The 21,248-nt window shown below is 35.1% G+C and overlaps 1 protein-coding gene and 1 long non-coding RNA gene across 2 annotated transcripts; both read right to left on the bottom strand.

The window, feature by feature from the left end:
- Window positions 1–158: 158 nt before the first annotated feature.
- LOC148867352 (uncharacterized) lies at window positions 159–1,913 on the bottom strand. Its single transcript, XR_016109953.1, has 2 exons — window positions 981–1,913; window positions 159–873 (listed from the first exon to the last, which is right to left on the bottom strand). It is a non-coding gene; the product is annotated as an uncharacterized LOC148867352 (long non-coding RNA).
- Window positions 1,914–5,164: 3,251 nt separating this feature from the next.
- LOC148867353 (sodium/hydrogen exchanger 1-like) lies at window positions 5,165–21,238 on the bottom strand. The gene is made up of 15 exons (XM_088979991.1): window positions 20,607–21,238; window positions 20,122–20,450; window positions 19,913–20,031; window positions 15,052–15,149; window positions 12,315–12,374; window positions 12,164–12,210; window positions 11,888–12,082; window positions 11,727–11,773; window positions 11,477–11,543; window positions 11,285–11,385; window positions 11,069–11,170; window positions 10,747–10,885; window positions 10,607–10,669; window positions 7,213–7,296; window positions 5,165–5,739 (listed from the first exon to the last, which is right to left on the bottom strand). Exons 2-15 carry the CDS (start codon window positions 20,293–20,295, stop codon window positions 5,410–5,412), a joined length of 1,626 nt encoding a protein of 541 aa, XP_088836117.1. The 5' UTR covers window positions 20,296–20,450; window positions 20,607–21,238; the 3' UTR covers window positions 5,165–5,409.
- Between the last annotated feature and the right edge of the window lie 10 nt (window positions 21,239–21,248).

The following is a 21,248-nucleotide window of genomic DNA, read 5'->3' on the forward strand; positions in this document are numbered from 1 at the left end:
GTTGTGGGAGCAAAATTGACTAACCCAATTCCAGTTCTTTGAATATTTGGTCTATTGAGTTTCTATCATCTAAACTGGGATAGTGCCCAATGCTACTATTTTGTAACCGTGCTAAATTGCATATATTTAGCAATGTTCCACGGCTTGAGCGCAGGTAATGCCGGAATGTTAGACGATACTTATAAAAGCATAATGAATAGTCCCCAGTTAAAAAAGAAAGAAAGAAAAAGCAGCAACAGCAGAACTTAACAGAAAGAACTGAAACTGAAACTGAAACTGAATCTAATTTAGGGTCCGACTAAAAAGAAAAGCTTTTCCTCCTGCAAACCCACTACTGCTCCAACCAGATGGGGGTGTGCTGCAACCCAAACTCCTTACACTGATACAGTCTATCTTCCATTGGACTGAGTACCCAGCAACAAGCACTTTTGTTCTCTATCCCCTCCCACGAAGCCGAGTCAAAAGAACCGAAGGGACCCAGAAACACAGTAGCCTCCCTCAACTCCTCCTCCGGCTTCAACTCCACGCTCAATCTTATGAAGCCCTAGAAGATAGCCAGACGGATCTTTCAGCCAGATGAGAATTTTTCCTTGAAACTCCACCAAGTAGGAATGCCTGAACCCGGGGTGTTTACATATGTAGATGGCACTCCATTAATCCTCCCTGACATTGTAGGCACCGAGTCTTCCGATTGCATCCATGCAGTATAAGAACCCAGACCCATAAATCGCTTGTGTGACTGTGTCGAACTTCTCAGTGTAGTAGGCGCCTTTGGTCCAGTCCACTTCTCAGTGGAAAAGTTTCTCGACGGCGAAAACCATGCAGTCGGCAGAGGTTGGAGGAGCAGAGAAGGCGGCAGCGTCGAAGGGACATCTGCGATAAGGAAGCCCGAATCTCGATCTTAGTTGAGAGAAGGGATTGAAGAAGAAAAGTGAACATGTTTCCCTTGACAAATGACAAAAGCAGCAGCTAACTGTGACCTGAGGAGAGACACTGCACCGGGAAGTCCAGCTCCGGAGTCTCGATGTGCCCGAGCTTTTCTTTTACCGAGTCGAAGAAGGCGAGGCTGGTTTCTCCGATGAGCTCTTTGAGGAAGCACAGAAGTGGTGATGGTCCATTCCTGCTGGGTTTGGTTTTCATGCCAGTTTTCTTTTGAGTCAGAGATTCATAAAGAAGACCCATGTCGCCTTGAGAATGGGAGAGAAGACCATAAAGTCAGAGAGAGAGAGAGAGAGAGAGACAGACAGACAGAGAGAGTTGGTGAATCGGATAGAAGTCGGTTTAATGGGAGTTCGTTATTGACAAAAGAGAAGAGAATTTAATTAGAGTTACGGTTTTAGAAGTTTAAAGCTACGCCAACGGACGTAGCATATATTTCTCCAAAAATCATGGCCCTATGGCTTCACCATGACGTCGCTTCATCAAATTTAAGAGCTCGCATTCTGTAACAAGGATGAATTCGGTTGAACCCGACAAAAATTAAAAGAATCCATTTTAACTATTTGGGAATTCATGAATCATTCGAACTCCCTCCCATTTTCTCCTGAGCAGACCACCGGCTATTTCACTGTACAAACGACGTCCGACGGCGTGGAGTCCACCGGCAGCAAGAAATCAACCGATGGTAAGCACCTTTCTTCGAATCCTCCTCTCATTCTTCACACTACAACGCTTGATCTAAACTATATCTCTTTGATTAAAACATAATTTTCTTCTGGTCGTTCAACAGAGATCCAATGTCAACGGACATTGACCGACCTGTAGAAATCATAAATACATATAGACAGGTTGCAGGGGTACATGCCCATTACATCTCCTGCTCATTGGAGTAGGGGTGAATAAAGGCGGAATTCATCTGCCAAATCTTGAGTGAGGCAGTGACGCTGGCCCTGTAGCAAACACACTCGGGCTGCTTCATATATTGTCTCTGTTGGATAAACCTTTGATGTGATAACTGTCCTCCCACCTTGAGCAAAAAGCTCCGAATGATCAACCTGGGACGGTCACATATATGAAATCAACAGTGATCATAAAATCAAGTATATAAATCCAGCAGCACATAACTTAAACTCATTATAATTAAAGAAAACCTCATAGATCATCCAAGAGGGTTTCGAAGTTTGTTTATAAGTACAGGAAGTAATTAAGATCCCGTAGACATGTTTTCTAACATAATTGGCCAAAGAAGACCTGCATCAAACACAGTTGTTTTCTAGTTTAGTTCGTGCCTTATTGTAGGTGATATAAAATTAAACTAATTAATACTTCAATGTCACTCAAGTATGAGCATTTAAAGAGCAACGAAAGGACCAGCACCTTGATTCGTCTATATAGAAGAAATCCCTGAAGTGACCATAGATGCCCTTCACAGGCGTCTGCTCTGCAAGGCTTTTTTCCCGCAAGAACCAAAAGATCCAAGGGTCCCAACCCCCAAGGCGCCCCTTCCGGCGGCCCCACCACTGGTGTTGTCACGGTTGGCTTTAAACTTCAATCCAGGACCATTTGCTGATAATGCCCAAGCCATTCTTACCTGTGGTCGAGATGGAAAACCATTTTATTAGTGGAGCCGGTGCAAAGAACGACAACTGAGCTGTAGAGAAATGGCATCACAAACTTTGGAGGAAAAGTTCTGAATCAATCTGTTCTTCACATAAGGCGCCTCGCACCAACCTCACAGCACGTCCTGGCTGTACATTGGAACCATCTTCCATACTTGAATTTATTATTCATGGAGAGATGTTCTCATACATAATGGGATGTGGCTGTGAGATTGGTGTGAGGCATGCTCTGTGAGGAGCAGATCTCAATTACACTTGTCTTTAGAATGTAATTTGCCCCACTCTGTTTCACTCAATTTTTTGAACCATCGTTGACCCAAACGGTTGGACCGTTCAGCCCAATATCCATCCAGGCAACCGGTTCTATTTTACCCCAAACTAGGTCTGGCCCTTGGCCAAAAACCGTTGAATTGGTCAATGGGTTCATTGACCAAGGTGGTCAAACCATCGACCCATTCAATGGTTTTTGGGCTTTTTTATTTTAATTATTTAATGGACCATCCATTCGAACTGGATGATTGAACTGTCTAGCCAGAACAGTTCAAATTCCGGGTCAGTTTTTAAAACATTGATGCACACTACCTACCAAAGTCAGGCTTCAAAAGGCAATCCACAACTGATCACTTGTTTCTATTTTGGCTAAAAAGCCAAACTTGTGTGGTTTACCTCTGACTTGTATTTCAGACGTAATAGCCAGCTTCATCGATCAACCTTTAAATGGATTGCACATTGGCTAAACCATTCCCCACAGACCAGAGAATCCACTGCCATCACTGTCAAAATTTTCAGTATACTCTAGCATCTATGGACAGCACGGAATTCTCTTCCTTTTAACAAACAAAACTGGAGTCTTGATTACATTTTACAGTGATCATACCACTTTGCATACCAATACCTGAGAGACATGTCATTCTAATGACTTTCCTAATTCAATGCTTCAGTCCACTCCTCCTCCACCCCCTGTGGCATTGGGTAAGATCTCCACATGGCCTTCTGAAGATAAATTTTGATGGCGCCACATCTCTTACCAGATCTGAAACTGTCTTATCCGTGATGAACGAGTGCTTTTGTCCATGCTTGTGCAGTTCCCCTCACTTCCAAACCTGCATTAATTAGTTACTGAAGCCATGGCTCTCCTCGAGTCACTTCCATTTGCTCAATCTTTAGGCATTTCTGCAGCTCTTCTTGGAGGATTCCTTGACACCTCCATGGAGTATACAGATGCTTCTACAAAGTTGCAAGAGTATCTTATCTCACCTTCTAGACGTTTCAGTTGCTTTAGCCTCAGTTTGGAAGGAGTACTACTACAAATATGTAGAGTACAAAACCTTGTATTTTGTATTATTTTTTATGTATTTGCACTGTACAAATTTGTATTTGTACTCTTTGCAACGGAGCCTTATCTTCCGCCTACCTGTAATCATGCTGCTTATAGAGTAGCTAAATTTGCACTTTCATGTACTCATATTCACACTTGGTCCACTGAATAGGAGTTTTTAGCTCCATCTATACTAACTGAAAGGGATTGTAGAATGGATTTGCCTTAGGGATTTTTCAAAAAAAAAAAAAAAAGATCTTAAACTTTTCACAAAATCAAGGTCCAATGTATTGATAATTTGATATTGCAAGAGCATTTGCAAGGAAAGAGACATGTTGGGACAAAATGTTAAAAGGTAAAGGTGTAGTTGAGACGTAATGGCCCCAAAAAGATGAGGTATAAGCCTTAGAATTAAAGAAAACAATTAAAGATTATAAATTAATAAAAATAATATATAATATACCGAATTAAAATGATAGAAGGTACATATCCAAAAAATAGAAATTTATATATAATATGTTTCGATGTCTAAGAATTAAATAAAATAATAATTAATCAACTAACAATTATAAACATTGTACATTTCATATTTCAAAATGCAAAGTTCTCAAATTATTTCAATGACTAATTTAGAAGAAAGTAAACATATGAAGAATCATCCATATAATATGATATTAGATTTACAGTCATCGAATAGTTTAGAAGAAAGGAAAGAACTTAGTTGATTTGATCTATGCAAAAAAACAATAAAAAAAGACCCATTAGGAAAAGAAATGAAAAAAAATATATCAAGGATTGGACATTAGAATTAAAATAATATGACAAAATTTCACTTGATTTATTGATAAAAACTAACTTGATTGACCCTTTGGAATTGAACTTTTCTAAAACATTAAAATAAATTAATGACTTTTAATTTGCACTATTGGTTTTTACTACTATATTTATTTGGCCCATAATTATTGAAGTGTTTCTTTCATATATTTTGAAATATAAAAATGTTATATATATATATGTGTGTGTTGTACTAAATCATTAAGTAATCATTACTACTTGAGGCTTATATCTCATTCTGACAAGGAGGCATATGCCTCACACCTCAAGGCTTAAGCTTTTTAAAACGAGGTGTTAAGAAGCACTTGAAAATACATTAATAGTGTAAAAAATTAAAATAAGCATGAAAACACAAACTCACATAAAACCTAAAAATGCATCAAAAGTGCAAAGAACTATAAGGTATAAACACATAGCATATCTATACAAACAGAACCATAAAAAGAAGAGAAGATTGCATAATACCAAAAAGGGTATAATGATAGATCAGATTGAAACGCAACTAGAATGTAGCAAGTGACCCTCTTATACACACACTCGGATCCATGATGCTACAAAAATGCATCATGATTTTGACAGTAGGTAAAAATCACAAGGCAGCAAATTTCCTTCTTTACATTCAGAAAAACCAAAAGCCCATTAATCATCTTATGCTGTACGTCGAAAGCACAAGCAATAAATTATATCCTTGGTTTTCTCTCAGTGTGGTTGATGAACACTCTGTTCAGTGGGTGAACCAGGAACAAAGGGTACAAATCCCCGGCCACCAAAAACAGGACGCATGAATGAATCATCAAATTTACGCCAGTAAGAGTGAACAGTATGAGTTGGAGATGTTAGCAGCATGCGCAGGCTGCTTGGGGGAGTGGCACCCTGGTGAACCATGTCAGCTTCTGAATCATGACCATTCTCAAGGAGTGGTAAGATGAAAGATTTCGGACTAGATGCGTCTGATGACACCATACTGCTCGAGTGTTTGGTTGCAGGCAGCAAAAGCCTTATAAGAGGTTTAGTCAACAATCCAAACACCTGGAGGAAAGAAAAAAGCTTTATTAACCAACAACAAAAAGGCAAGAAACTCAAGAATTCCTTCCCTCTTCATCCCACCCCCCACCCCACCCACCTCCCAATCTCTATTTTCTCTCACTCGATACTCCAAATTTTTAATTGAGTCAACTTATATATCTAACTTTAATTCATTAACCAACCCAGCTGTGATAAGTGGCACCATGAAATATTGAAAAAATGATTTCACAAATATTTACAAAGGTTTAAATATTTAAATGGACCAAATGGGTAAGTGATGGGATTAATTTGGGTTCATTATGCACGTTAGAAATATAGGTTGTTGACAGGTCGATCTTCAACAAGCATCCAACCCGACCCCAACCCATGCATCCATTTTGTCACCCCTTCTTGCATGATGTACAATTCTTCGGGTTCTCCTTCTCCTTCCAAATTTAGGTTATATTTTTTTTGTTAGAAAAAAATAAAAGATGTGGGAAGTAAAAGAGTTCTGATTGGAAACTTGGCAACATAAAATATTGTGGTCTAATTATTTTTCTGCGGTTTGTTTACTGTACAACAGTTGGGAAAACACTTCCTGGTATTTATTTGGTCCAAGAAATTTTATGTACTGCAGTTAGTTTTTGTTCATCGTCAAAGCGAACATGACAAAACCCAAGCAGAGCACCACAAGGTAGCTAACTCAGTAGACATGCTTCTAACAAACTAATATGCCTTCACTTTGCTCATTATCCTTCATTTTGTAGCCCACCAAACAAGGGAAAACCTCATTCTGAAAGGAGGGTGTGTGTGTTGTGTGTGTGCAGTTTCAAGATTGAGAGATAGTGAGTTCTGTGGCTTGTGACCTCAGAAGAGATGCAAGGGTTTTATCTAAAGTGCAACTCTGCCATGAGCAAGAAGATTTGGACTTCTCTCAAGAGGAATGGTCAAAACCATGACATTGTTTTACCTTTGAAAATCATGATTTGCAACCTAGAAACAACAGAAGAATAATGGTTTTACCTCAAGGGACTGTTTCTGCTTTTATGATGAAGCAAATGGACCACTATCAGAAAAAGGAAATAGATGATGGAAAGATGACCCAGTATTATAATACGTCTCCTCTCATCTCCCATCCATGATTATATAATTATAAGCATCTTATGTCAAATTATGAATTAAAAACTATCTTTTACACCACAAATATCTAATGATGATAGTAAGAAGAAACTTCTTATAATTTTGAGTTTTTTGAAAGTAGTTGTTTATCCCCTCAAGTTAGTTACAAACCTATTTAAATAATTAAATAGCCACTTTAGACTATTTCTACCATTATCTATAAGAAATTAGATGAATTAAGAAGACATGTAAGTTGAAGATCATAGTACTATTGCAAATTCAAATTAAAGGAAGGTCAAACATTAAATATTGCTCAAGAATAAATGCCCAAAGTCCACTCCATGTAGGATGTTGCTATAGAGGAATAAGGCATCTTACCACTGTACTGAAAAGAACAACAGTAATTGTACTGGTGATCATGATTGCATTCCCACGAAGTTGAGTATGTCCTGACCTTGTAAACTACATAGGGATGAAAACAACGAAAAATCATTAGATAAATACATCTATGTAGTTGATGCAAATAAACTATCAAAAAATAAATTCATGTAGTTTTCTTTGCCCTACACCTACAAACAAGGCAGGATCCATAAAAGACATGTTCAACTTTTCTTTGTAATATCTTTTATGGGTCCCAACATGTTTACAGGGCAAAGAATACAGAAGGTTGTATAAACTTGTTACCAGCATTCATATCATTTATTCGCATATGCCTTGCATGCTATAAGAGCAAGAAAAAAGAGCATTTACTCCTAAGAAATTGCCTTGAGGCTACAATATGGACATAAAAGGCCATGCATGATGTTTCCTTTGAGAGCATTAATGCCCTTGCATTAAAAGCTTAAACTATTAGGTCTCAAAGTTTTCTTAATTGAAATTCAATTAAGTTTTCTGTTATCCATATATATAAAAAAAACAGGATGGTCCATATCAGAATGTCTCTCCTTTGAGCGAAGCTATTTATCTATTTTCTCCATTTTTTTGCATTTTCCCATTTTCTTTTGTTTTAAAATTATAAAAAAGTAATGATTGTCTATTTTGATTAGATCGATAAAGTTGTGCACTATTAGAGAGAGAGAGAGAGAGAGGCATAGTAATAAAACATAATAAAGTCAAATATTAATAAGGCAAATAATATAAATAAGTTGAGGTTAAACAATCAAACATAAAACAACAAAAATAAAAATATTATTTTAAAAATCCACTAACTTCCACTTAAAGCTAATAAATATTAACAAAACTTAGTAAAAATTAAAAACATTTCAATTCCACTTAAAAATCAAATTTAATAAACAATAATAAAAATAAGAAATTTAAATATAAAAATATTAATTGATAGTTTTAATAATATTATGATTTAAACATGGGTTTGATATATTGCAAATAGAACTCGTGTTCTAATGTTGTCTTTTATTTTGTTTCTTCTTTTTATTTTATGAGTTGAGACCTTTATTGTCCATAGTGCCCATACTACACAAGAGACTTATATAAAATAAAGGGCCACTTAAAAATGATATAAAAATAAAAAAAATTGATGCAATTTTAAAATGTAGAACCCATTTTTGAAAACGGTTTTGATTCGTCTAGAAACCCGTTTCTAATGTGTGATAATAATAATAATAATAATAATAATAATAATAATAATAACAGGATAGTTAAAAGTTAAGAAATTAATAAAAATTAGTACATAAATTAAAAAACTAAAATATAATTTAATTCTATTTAAATAATAATTAATATTAATATGATAGTTAAAATTAATAATAAAAAGTAAAAAATATAAAAAATAATAAAATAAACCATTTGCATTCCACATAAAAATTATAAAAAATAATTAAAATAATGTCATAAGAACTCCTACTTAGGGATGACCATTTATAACTTAGCCCAACCTTGGGCTCAAGCAAATATTTCCTTCTAAGCTAGGTCTAGCTCAAATCTAAACCAAACCAACACATAATGCAGGCAGTACAGGGCTATTAAATTAATAAAAAATTACTGAATTTAATAAAAAAATATTAAATTTAGTAGCTTTTATCTAGCAACTATTAAAAATTAAGAAATTAATAAAAATTAGTATTGATAGGATAATTAAAACTAATAATAAAAAGTAACAATTCGTTTATAACTTAGCCTAATCCAATTAGATATATAAATTTACATGCTCAAGCAACTATTTTCTTTTGAATTTGGTCTAGCTCAAATATGCACCAAACCCACACATAATGTGGGTAGTAGGGCTATAAACGGATCAGATTCAAATCAAATCCAACTACATTCATACCGGCATCTGATTATGAAATGTTTAGGTCTTCATTCACATCTAGTCATTATTATGTTGGATTTTGAATTTTAAAGTATAAATGCATATATGTATAATTACGCATAATATCTAATTGGATGGGGTTAAATCCACATCTAATCAAATTATTAACCAGATTCAAGTTCTAGCATCCAAATCTATGATAATCGGATTCAAAGTCTAATTGGGTATCAAACTTTCGAAGTCCAATTATGGCCCTAGTGGATAGGGCCCAAGCTAAGCAACCCCTAATAAGCTCAACTTGGAAGTTATATGAATATATGGTAAATATTATTATATAATATTTAGATAACAAATTTTATACTAATATATATAGAAATGTCATATTTTTGTTATACTACACTAGAATTAAATAAAATTTTAATTTGTAAAAAAACCATAGCTTTATAATTAACACGGACAAGCCTGTAGGCCCAGACAAATATTATTACACTTAAGGAGTGGGCTAGACTAGGCTAGGCAACCTTAAAAACTGCTAATACACTATCAAAATTTTTATTGGGCTACACAATGGGGGTAGTGGGTAGCCCATCCTTCATAGCTTCTTTGGCTTCAATATATTATCTAAAAATAGTTAAAAAAAAACCCAGAAATAATACATGCATGGGTTGCACTCGGTTTGGTTCAGTCCAATTACGAATGTTATGATGCGTGCAACTTGGGTGAGTTGGGTTAGGATGAGGATCAATCCAAGCCTAATCCAAAGTCTTAAACCTTAAGTTTGGGCTTAGATTAATTTAATTATGACAAAAAAGTTAATTATAGATTAATTTAATTATGATTATGGCCTAGTTTTATATATTTACTGATCTTTAAGTATTTTAAATATTTAAGTGATATTTACAAAAAAAAAAATTAAGCATTTCATCATTTATAAAGTAAAATAAATAAAATATAACACTAACAAATAATATGGAAAAGTAATTATTTTACTAAGTAATTAGCGATAATTTATTGTTTTTGTTAAAAATATTAATATAATTAATCCAAATTACTGAATTAGTAAAACACTTTTGTAACAATTTATTAAAATAAAATTTAATTATTTTAAACAACATTGCATTCTTTCCTTCGTTATAAGTTTTGGTTATTTCACTTTCCTAGATAAATCCCATGCATCGCACAGGTCCCTGCTAGTTGATCAAAAAAATTAGGTCTCAAAATTTGCCATATATGAGAATGACAAACAAATTTTCTGTATGATGACAGCTTTAGCAATGGATTGGTCTTTAATATGTTCTCCTATCTCCAATTTCCCTAATGGTCTTCCCCATCTGAAAAAAGAAAATGACACAGGGAAACCAAGCAAGCCATTTACTCTGTAATCCCATTCCAACTTAGCATGTTCTGGACAGGCTGTCCAACTTGTCTTCAACAACCCCATCACCTGAACAAGCATATATGGATCATAACAAGCATCTTGGTCCCTTGAAAGATCTGTTTCCCTACCTGATTATAAGCAAGTGCAATGGATACTGCACCTCGCATAAGACCAGCCCACCATATTGTAATCTGCATATCAAAACTGTTGTATTAGCATACCAATTAAGGACAAAAAACACAAAACCACAAGAATCCAAAACACTTACTTGCTGCTTTATGTGAATTTTTTCATTTGGATATTTCTTTGTTAAGTTTGATAGGAAAGATAGGGGGAAAACAAAAGCAGCCCTTCCAACCAAAATCAAGCTCAGAAGTATTGAACTCACCAAAATTGATTTTCCAGGGCTGCACAATAGTAGAAAAATAGTTCAGAGTGGGAGAAAATAAATGCAGTTTGAAACAAGCAGTACTAACATTCAATATAGAACTTTGCTTTCATTTTTATTATTGGATGGATTGTTCTTTTGCAAGAACCAATGATGAGTCTTAATATACCCGAATGATGTGTTAGATATATATAGCCCATACCTATTACTGACAAACCTCCATTTCTCAATATCCAAAGCATCCATACCAACATAAAGGAAGATAAATGTTTCAGTGACAAATGAAAAGGTTGCAAAAGCATGCCTACAAATATTGGTAAGCACATGCAAAACACTAGTTAGAAAACAACAGTGCTAAGCTTAGTAGCAAAACAAACAAATTTGGGAGGAAAAACCCTCAATGATATGAAATACATACTTAGTAGTGACTCTTGAACTCTCAGTCACATTATGCCAGGTGTAGTGGGACATCACAATCCCACAAAAGAACACAGTAAGAATACCACTCAAATAGAATAACTGCAGTCCATATAAGTTGGCCAAAGTTAATACTAAAGCACTAATTCCTGAAATTAAATAAAGAACTTGATACAGAAAGCAAAATTCTTACTTCAGCCAGCATATAAGACAGGTAAGCCATGAGTATCATAAGTGCAACCTCACGATCAGTAGAGTGCCTGGAATTTTTGTATTACTGGCTATTAGAACTTTTGTCAAGAAAGTAAAAATAAAATGGGTTCATATCAAACTTTTCTCTATCATAAACAATTCATGAATGGTAAAAACATGACCTTCAACATGAAGTAATATAGGGATAAAATTAACTACAAATAACTGCTACAATCTTGGAATTCACTGACCTGCCAAAATACAATTTTTTGATAATGAACGCACTAAGCAAACCAGTCTGGAGGAAAAAAGAAATAAATGTTAATATCACTTATGAACAATGAAGAGTCAACATAATCCCATAAGGCACAAATAGAAACATCAAGAGGAGGGAAGGGAGAGAAAGACTTACAATCACTCCCAACATGGTGCTCGTTAAAAATAAATAAAAGAAGTTTCCAATAAAATGCAAGGCAATGGTGAAGTTGATGTTAGTAAGATCAAAACTCTGGATTGCATTAAACAGCACAACTGATGTAGCATCATTAACAACACCTTCCCCAAAGACAAGACTGTAAAGTAAAGGTGTTTCATCTTGATTGAGCACCTGCACCATTAGGTAAAATAACTGTAGTTACATTCTGTTACATTCATAAACAACAGCACAGTTTCAAAAAGCTTCCCATACCTGCAAGGTGCAAACAGAATCTGTTGCAGAAAAAATTGCTCCAATTGCTGTAAATGTAAGATGAATAAAGATAAGAACACAAGAAAGAAGAGATATGGGAATGGAACACAGCATAAAGTAGGAAAGGGGAAAAGGGTATTATAGAAATTACCAAGATAATCTCCTATGTCAAGGGATCCCATATCCAACCTTTTAAAAAATTCTGTGGCACCTGAATTTAAGAATAAAAATGTTAACAACATGAATAGATGATAAAACCATAAGATAATTTAGTCGCAATGAATAAAAACATTGTGAACAACCAAATGCTAATATTCAATAGCATTTGTCAACTTGAAAATTCTAATCTAATACGTTTAATTCATAATCCCTTTTTCTTTTGTTTCCCTTTCTGCCACGTAATAAACATTCTTGGGGAAAAAAAAAAGAAAAAATTGAGCAAAAAAAGGTTATAAGAGCTCACTTTTACAGAGAACCATAAAATTTTATAAAAAGGCAAAATAGGTTATACTGACAGCCTTCAGATGTACGATAGTTTTCATCCATACTTGTAACATAAAAAGAAAAATAACAGTGATAATGCACCAATAGTCTGTGAACATATAATAAAATGATTTAAATTGTAATCTAGAGTCTGGAGTCATGCATAGCCCATTTTGGCTTATAAGATGTGCAGTCAACACTCAACGTCTACAAACACAAGCCATGTTTTCAGGTTCGATGAAATATGTTGCTTGTTATTTTTCAAATAAATAAAATGAGATGTCATATTTTATTATTTCTCAAATAAATAGAGCATAAGTGTATCTAAGGAATTTGACATGATTCCCATTTCAGAGTGTACCAAACCAACATTTCATGTGGATTCGGTGTGGGAATTTGAAGAAATTCTCAAACATTATTCACTTGATCAAAAGAATAAATTTTTATTAATTTGGGCAAGGCCCTCTCAGAGCATCGTTTAGATGGCACCCCTGATTACATCTCTGCAAAGAGCAGAAACAAAATTGTTTGATTACGATTTGGACAAATAAATATACAGAACAAACCAAAATAATTATAATTCTTTAAAGAAGAACTCCATTTGCATTTCTTTACATATCCAAATATTGAAATAAGAAATACAAAATACAACCAATAAACTTTACAACATCATTTCCCTTTTTGTACGAATATAATGATTGGTATAAACACTTCCTGGATTAAAAGTTTCAATTTCATTTCTTTTCCTTGCAGTAAGCCATAGATTGAATAAATAGCATTGGTCTTCCAGATCTTTTGCACTTAGAAGACAACTGTAGCCTAAACAATCGGATTATAGTCAGTTTTATCCTTTTTCTTGTCTTCAGATCTGCATTTATAGGGAGCCAGCCATGTTCAGCCAAGTTAAAGAACAAGAACATACATTTTTTTTAAACTCTCCTTAGTAGGGGGACCACAATCAACCAAGTAAAAGCACTTGATAGTAGATGGTTTTTTCCTCTAAGCCCACAATTTCTTCTTTTACAAATGAGGTTTAGAGATTTAATGAAAAGGAGAAGAAAGCAATAAGAATATTGTAATATGAGAGGGAAGACATATTCAAAGAGGATATTTGCAAAGAAATAGATATGTTGGGTGTGTTTTCTTTCTTCTTCCTTTTCTGTTTCTTGTCTTCTCTATGAACCTTCTCTCTTTTTTATGTCTCTCTTTACTCTAAAGATTGAACTCCTTCAGACTCTTGAGTCTTGAAAGTGTTGGGATTACTTAAAAATCTTTCTCCAGGAAAAGGGGGTTGTAGTCCTCCTTCACCCATGTTTGAAGTGAATGGTACCTGGTCTCCCATTTAATGAGGGAGAGTCAGATGTTGGACACTCTTTTAGTGGCACATATGGGCTTTAATGAGCCCATTAACCTTCTTTTATGGACATGGTCCCTATCCATTTAATTGGGTTTTAACAGGCTTTAGGTAATTGGATTGCATGGGCTTATAATTAAGCCCATTCCTTTTCTTAAAGTTAAGAGACGTCTACTTGTATCTTATTATTAATTTTGCTTTCATAAAACAAATGGTTTCAATATATACATATATATGGAGGTAGAAGATATTCTGATATTTGTTCCACTTTCTTTTTCCAAGGGAAAATAGCAATTCTAATACTCTGTTCTAGAGGGCTTAAGGACTGCCAACAGATTACATTTTAGCCCCTTAGCTGTTGAAGGTGATTCCAGAAACACCATCAAATGGGCTAAAAGGCATGGAAGAAAAACCTTGGAGGATTGCTCACCTTTTTTCAGAGGTTCATGACCTTCCTCACTGAATTGTTCTTTTGGATGGATCTTAATCATGAAGCAGATGGTTTAACAAAGTTAGGTTTGGGAAGGAATATTTTGTATAGTACGGATTCAATGCTTACTTAATTGCCCGGGCCTTTTGTACATCTCTTATGCACATCCTTGATCCTTCCCGTTTTTTGAATACAAGTTACCTTTTCTCAAAAAAAGCGCCCCCTTCTTATGCTTATCAATAAAAGGACATGAATTTTTTCACACACACCCATGGTAGGATGAGGAAGTTGAAACAAAGATAGGATTAATATTTTCCTCATATATTTTACCAAATCTATGATTGCATTCCATCTTTAACAATTTTTACAAGATTAACAATTTAACATAGTTAGCCAAGTGCTTGCATTACCAAACGGAGAAATAGCAAATGAGGGAATTTGGGGTCAACACTCAAGATCTGAGTGGTTGACAATGTATGTACTTAACTGCTAAGATGCACACAGTGCACCACAATAAGTATGCATGACAGTTCACCAAAGATTTTCTTCCTCCATTCAATAACATCGGAGGAAAATATATGATTTAAAATAACTAAAAATACATATAATTGAAAATATTACCTGTTGCAATGATGCTAAAGGATATCAATGTACCAACAGCACCAAATAGTATGATGGTTGTGAAGTTGCGGAAAAATTGTTTCTTTTTCACTTGAAACCTGGTTTTCATTGGATAAAGAATCAAAATAATAAGCCTTTCAAGAAATTGCTAGGATCACCAAAACTAAAACAGGAAAAAATAAAGAAATAACCAAATATCAGGTAAGGAGAAATAGCAATAAAGATACATAATCAAGTGAACACTGATCAAAGCAAAAAATAATAATAATAATCAAAACAGGAAGAAGAAAAGGAGAAAAAATGAAGAGTATGTGGCATCTGTCTTAGACAACTAATTCCTCCACATGAATAGAACCAACCACGCTATAACTAGTATTGGTAGTTTTAGAGAGAGCAGCAACAGGCACATAAAATTTTTGTGCCACGTATCAACATCACAAATGGGCTAATTTTGGAAATCCAAGATGGAATCCCAAACTTACTACTTACAAAAAGCTCAAGTTCAAATTAAGTGGGTCTTGGCCAAGCCCAATTCTACAAAACAAAATTCAGATTCAATGGGCTAAGTGGGACCCACTAAAAGAGTCCCTAAACTTCCTGAGTTATCTAGATAAAAAGATAAGGTTAAGTGAATCCTATTCAAGGTGGGTACTCTAACCTTAACTCTAAGGATAAGGAGAAAATCTTATCTCCTAATCACATGAGCCCACAAGTTTAAAGTGATTGTCTGAAACTCTAATAAATAAGCTTTCACCAAGAAGGTAGAGACCAACTAAGACTCTTTCAACATACCTCCATAAAGAGGTTCTCATTCACAAAAAGAAGTACCCTTTTTCCACTCACAGGAGATCTGTGGAAGAACTAGAATAAAGTTCCAAAGTCCTCCATTCACAGAAAACCTCCAAAGTTCTTTTATCACCTTTTTTTCCAACTCATAAAAGGTCTCTAGGGGAACAAGAAGAAAGCTCTAGAGACCTCCATCTACAGAAGACCTCCAAAGTTCTTCATCGACAGAAGCCTCATAGTTCTTCAACAACTCAAGAAATCCTTTATGCCTTTCTACAAGAGATCTCTAAGGTACAACAACAACAAGATTTACAATCACCAGTTCAGGAAAAATCTTTACCAACTCTTGGATTATGTACATTTCTAGATTCATTGGAGAACAAGATTTTCAAGCCCTCAAATTGAATCTCTAAAGAAAATAATCAAAGGATTTCTCATTGTAAAGAGATTAAACTCTAAACATTTGTTTCCCATTTTATTAAATATCAAAGATTTGATATTTGTCATCATTTTTCTATGTTTGGATTTTTAGACAAGAAACTTGTATTGACAACCATATTATTCATCAAAAAAAAACTCTATGCTGTATTAGTCACCTTGAGCTTATGGCTATAAAATGAATGACATAAAAAGGTCACGAACTTAACATCCACAAGGATACCTAAGAAGCACTCAGTTCTAAATGTTATTCAATTTTCTCCATTGCAAAATGCAAAATAACCTCAGTTTTTGGAGAAGCCCATCTAGCTTTTATCATCCAACCATGCATTCAGTGAATCCAAAATTATCTTCAGCAGATTTGATTCGCCAAGTGTTTCTTGAAATTTTAATTAAAGATCTCTGATTAAAAGTGTCTGTGTATGTATGAAGAATTTTATTGCATGGATGCTTAGAGTTTATTATTTTTAAGAATAGTCCATTGCTATAATCTTTTGACGGGAGGAATTTCTATTTCAACCCAGATAGTAATTCCTGAAAATAAAGAGTTTTTACAAGTAAAGCAGCACTGCATTAGCAGTACCTAAATTGATAAGAATTATAAAATGTCCTCATCAGCTGCAATATGCTTCATGTATTGAGGTTTAAAACGCACCACCTGAAATTTCTTTGTAGTGTTAACAAAAAATGTTTCACCATCTAAGTGATATAATAATGTAAATAGTTACAGTCTTGTTGATTATTTCATCCATCTTTTTTTTCCTGTCTTTCTTTCATGTCTATGGCTGTAAACAGATCAAATTCGGATCAGATCCAGCTGCATCCACATTCAATTATGAAACCTCTAGATCAGCATCCGCATCCGGCTATCATGTCGGATTTTGGATCAGATTCGGATTTAATCCGCAACCATCTTATTGTATTTAAGATGTCCAAAAAAATTAAAAGAAGATATGTGTGTGTGATTTAAAAGGCGCGCCTAGGCACACAGGCGAGGCACATTTTAGGGTAGGCGCCTCACCCAAGTCCAAAGTGCAGCCCATTCAAAACGTGCATGCCTGGTGCGCCTTGCGCCTTAGCCCAGGCGTGCGCTTTTTGAAAATTTGCCGCTTTTTCCTTTTTTTTGAGACCGAACCTTCGAGAACCCCCTATTTGGTAATGTTGTCCATTCATTCATCCTAATAAAATATCTTCTTAAAAGCAATTAAAACTATAAAATCATTATTTTTTGTGTGAAAACTAAGAAATTAAGACCCTAACATGGACTTGTTTGGGCTTGCCTCAAGGAGCGTGGCACAAAGGCGGCTCGTAGAATTAGGAATGTAATATGTCACATTAGCTACTTGATGCAATTGAGAAAAAAAGAGATTGTGGGTTTTATATGCTTGAAAATGTTTTATATGTTTGATTTCATTTTTAAATTCTCATTTTTGAATATGCTTTACATATCATGTTTATGTATTTTAATTTTAGATAATAGGTTTTTTAAAACATTTATTTTAAAACTTAAGTTTATATTTTTATTAATACTATGTTTTATAATTTTTTATTTTTTTTATTTTTTTGCATTTTTTTGATTTTTTTAATTTTTTTGATTTTTTAGCTTTCTTTTTAAATTGTGCGCCTTGCCTCAAAAAGGCGCATGCGTCACCTTGCGCCTTTCGCTTTTAATATATATATATATATATATATATTGATGAATGAAGACAATTTATTAAATCAGAAAAAAAAGGCAATACAGGAAACCCAAGAAGAGGCACGAGCTGTTACCTCTTCAAAAAAGTATTACATCAAATTAAAAACAGAAATAGCCATAAGTAAAATTATATAGCAGCCCAAAATAAATGTTCCCTTGAAGCCCCCTGCTTAGCTAACCCATCCGCTAAAGTATTTGCTGATCTCCCCACCCAAAGAGAGGTAACAGTCATGTTTCTTATAAGCCAGTTGACTTGCCTCAATAAGTCTCTGTGTCGCCACATGGCTGAAGCTGGGTCTGTCAGCCATCCCAGAAGAATCTGAGAGTCTCCTTCAACTACCAAGTGCCAAACTCCTAATTGTTCTGCAATCTGAATACCTTGTACCGCCGATAAAATCTCAGCTCTATTAGAGTCTCCTATTCCCACGGGGCCTAAAACAAGGCTAAGATGTTGCTCTCCGTATCTCTCAACACCCCTCCTATCCCCGATGGGCCTGGGTTTCCTTGGCTGCTGCCATCAAAGTTCAGCTTTATCCATCCTTCAAGCGGAGGGATCCACACTCCAGATTCCCTATCCTTCCTTGTATGGCTATTAGCCACCGCTATCCAATTTCTCCAAATATCATCAAAGGAAAAAGTATGAAAGAAGTCCATAGTTCTCAACCAATGAATGGCCCTAGTCAAGATACAATTCTCAACAGCCTGAATGCTTCTTTCCTTTTCCTTGAATATCCTTGCATTCCTTTCTTCCCAGATTGTCCACAATGTGGCTGCTCTAATACATCTCCACATCATTTTTCCTTTTTTTGTAGACCATACAAAAAAGGAAGGATCAAACAACTGACTTAAAATTATAAACTTTATAAAATATTATATCAATTATAAACTTTACATAGTTATACATAACATATATACTATATACATAAAATAATAACTTTTTTATTAGACTCAAATTTTAATCAGATCAGATGGAGTTAAATCTGCATCCGATCCGATTATTAATCAGATGCAAGTTCTAACAACCAAATCCAGGATCATTGGATTTGGGGTCGAATTGAGTATCGAACTTTCAAAGTCCATCGATGGCCCTATTCATGTCAGAAATGTCTTGATAAGAATGTTGCTAGAACCACAGGCCTTCTCCACCACAAAGATGTCAAATCACATCACATCAGGACAAAAACATAAACGAGGACTTTCATGCAAATACATGGGTTTAATGGGAGCTACATCTTGTCCACTTGTGATTTAAGAGGACCTTGAAGACCAGGACCAGGACACTGGCATCTACTATCTTGAGGAAGATCATTTGAATCCTTGATATCAATCCTCCAAAAATTAGACATCTGGTAGATGAGTAGGCACCTCGTGGCTCTTAGAAAAGAACCCTCATTGCACATTGTTCTTCCTAGTTCCTAATAAGATTAGTGTGACAACATTTCATCAATAATTACAGTACCTAAGTTGCTGAAATAAATAATATGAATTCACAAATTACTCGTTGTAAAATGCATATCATAGAAACAGCAGCAAAGGTTGCATTAAAAGTAAAGATAACACGATGAACATTCGATAATGGTAACATCAGTGAAAGAGATACGCTAAAATACTATATTATTCCTTCATTCAGGCCACTGACACAACCATCAGCACCAGAAGATCCAGAAAACTTCACCTCAATATGAATTAAAGTTTACAAAACATACAAAACACACGCACATAAAGCACACATGTGAATATTCATGTATTTATGAATTGATAAGAAGACCTGAAACTGATAAAAACATGAATACTTTTTCTGATAAATAATTTAATAAATATAAAATGAAATTAGTTTGTTTATGGATAATCATTAGTTTGTTTAACTAATGATTTAAATACGGAATATAAAAGATTAAAGACTAATGAAGAGAGGAAACAAACAAGAAATACTTCATATACCCTGCATTAAATATGATAGGTGGGAGAAGATAAATGAAGAAAAGATCTTCACTAAAGACTAAAATATGCGAGCTTTTTCCTCCAGTAGTTAGTAGAATAACAACTCCAGTACACAAACCCTGCCACCAAACAACATAAATCAAATACTATTTACAATAATCCGTTACAAAGGCAAAAAGAACAATAAAGAAACGGAATCACCAACTCACAATCACTAGGGGCGTAATTGACTCATTCATCCATCGGCTCTCCTCCAATAGATGACCAATCACAATGCAAGCACAAAGGAGCGCCACAAACAAATTCATGGAAACCACGGAGGCATGATCAGATGTGGATAACACCCCCGGCCTCATTAAACCAGAGCCTGACAAGAAAGCCATCCTCACCACCGCGATCAAATAACCAAACTAGAAGGCACAAAATAACCGAGTAAAGTCCGATATACGGCTCGGCTTCAAGTTTCCTTTATACCAAGCAATCTCATGTCTCTGGACTATCCATTCCAAGAGCTTCTCGAACTCAATCAAATGGAAATCTGGAACGAGAATTAAAAAAAAAAAAAAAAGTCAAATTTCATATCACCAGATTGATCAATACGATCCAGTGCAATTAATAAACAATAAATCAATTCTTCATGAGACTCTCACACGTCTAAAATTCCAGAAAGGCAGAAACTTTGTAATATACTTACAATCAAACCTCGAAGCAAATGACCCATGAACAAGATCAAATTCCTGAATCGAAATCCGATTACGAATGGCGAAATCAAGAGCGAAACCAAAATGATGAATGAAACCAAAGAAACTAAGCGTTCGAATTAATCCACTATCCAGGTTCTTCTTCGCAAAGAAGAGAAATCCATGGTCGAGTCGAGCAAAGCAGTCGTTACAAGGACGAATACAGAAATGAGAGCGCCAGCTCCGATAATTCTTGAAGAAAAACCAGCTGGGTCACGAACGAATGGTTGGACGATTAGGGTTCCAGGAGCGTCGTACCTTGGATGGGATTTGGAGCGACCGATCCGAAAGCAGAGAGAGAGAGAGAGAGAGAGAGAGAGAAGGAAGAGGAAGGAAGCAGCGAGAGCAGTTAACAAAGAAACAAAGAGAGAATGGAGGCGGGAAAGAGAAGGGAAGGAACGCGTTAAAATGGAGATGTGGGAGAAGGAAAGCAAATGATTGTCTGTGTTCAAATTCTTTGCTTCTTATGCACACGCCAACGCCACCAGCAAAACAGTTGGGGAAATCTCTAAAGCCTGTCTTGTCCCCAACCCCCGACCCTCCGCTGCAGCTGGAAACTATGCCAGTTACAGTTTAAACCCGCCACGTCTCTTTTC

The sequence above is a fragment of the Nelumbo lutea genome, chromosome 3 (genome assembly GCF_056320005.1).
Source record: "Nelumbo lutea isolate HS-2025 chromosome 3, American lotus-T2T, whole genome shotgun sequence".
NCBI lineage: Eukaryota > Viridiplantae > Streptophyta > Magnoliopsida > Proteales > Nelumbonaceae > Nelumbo > Nelumbo lutea.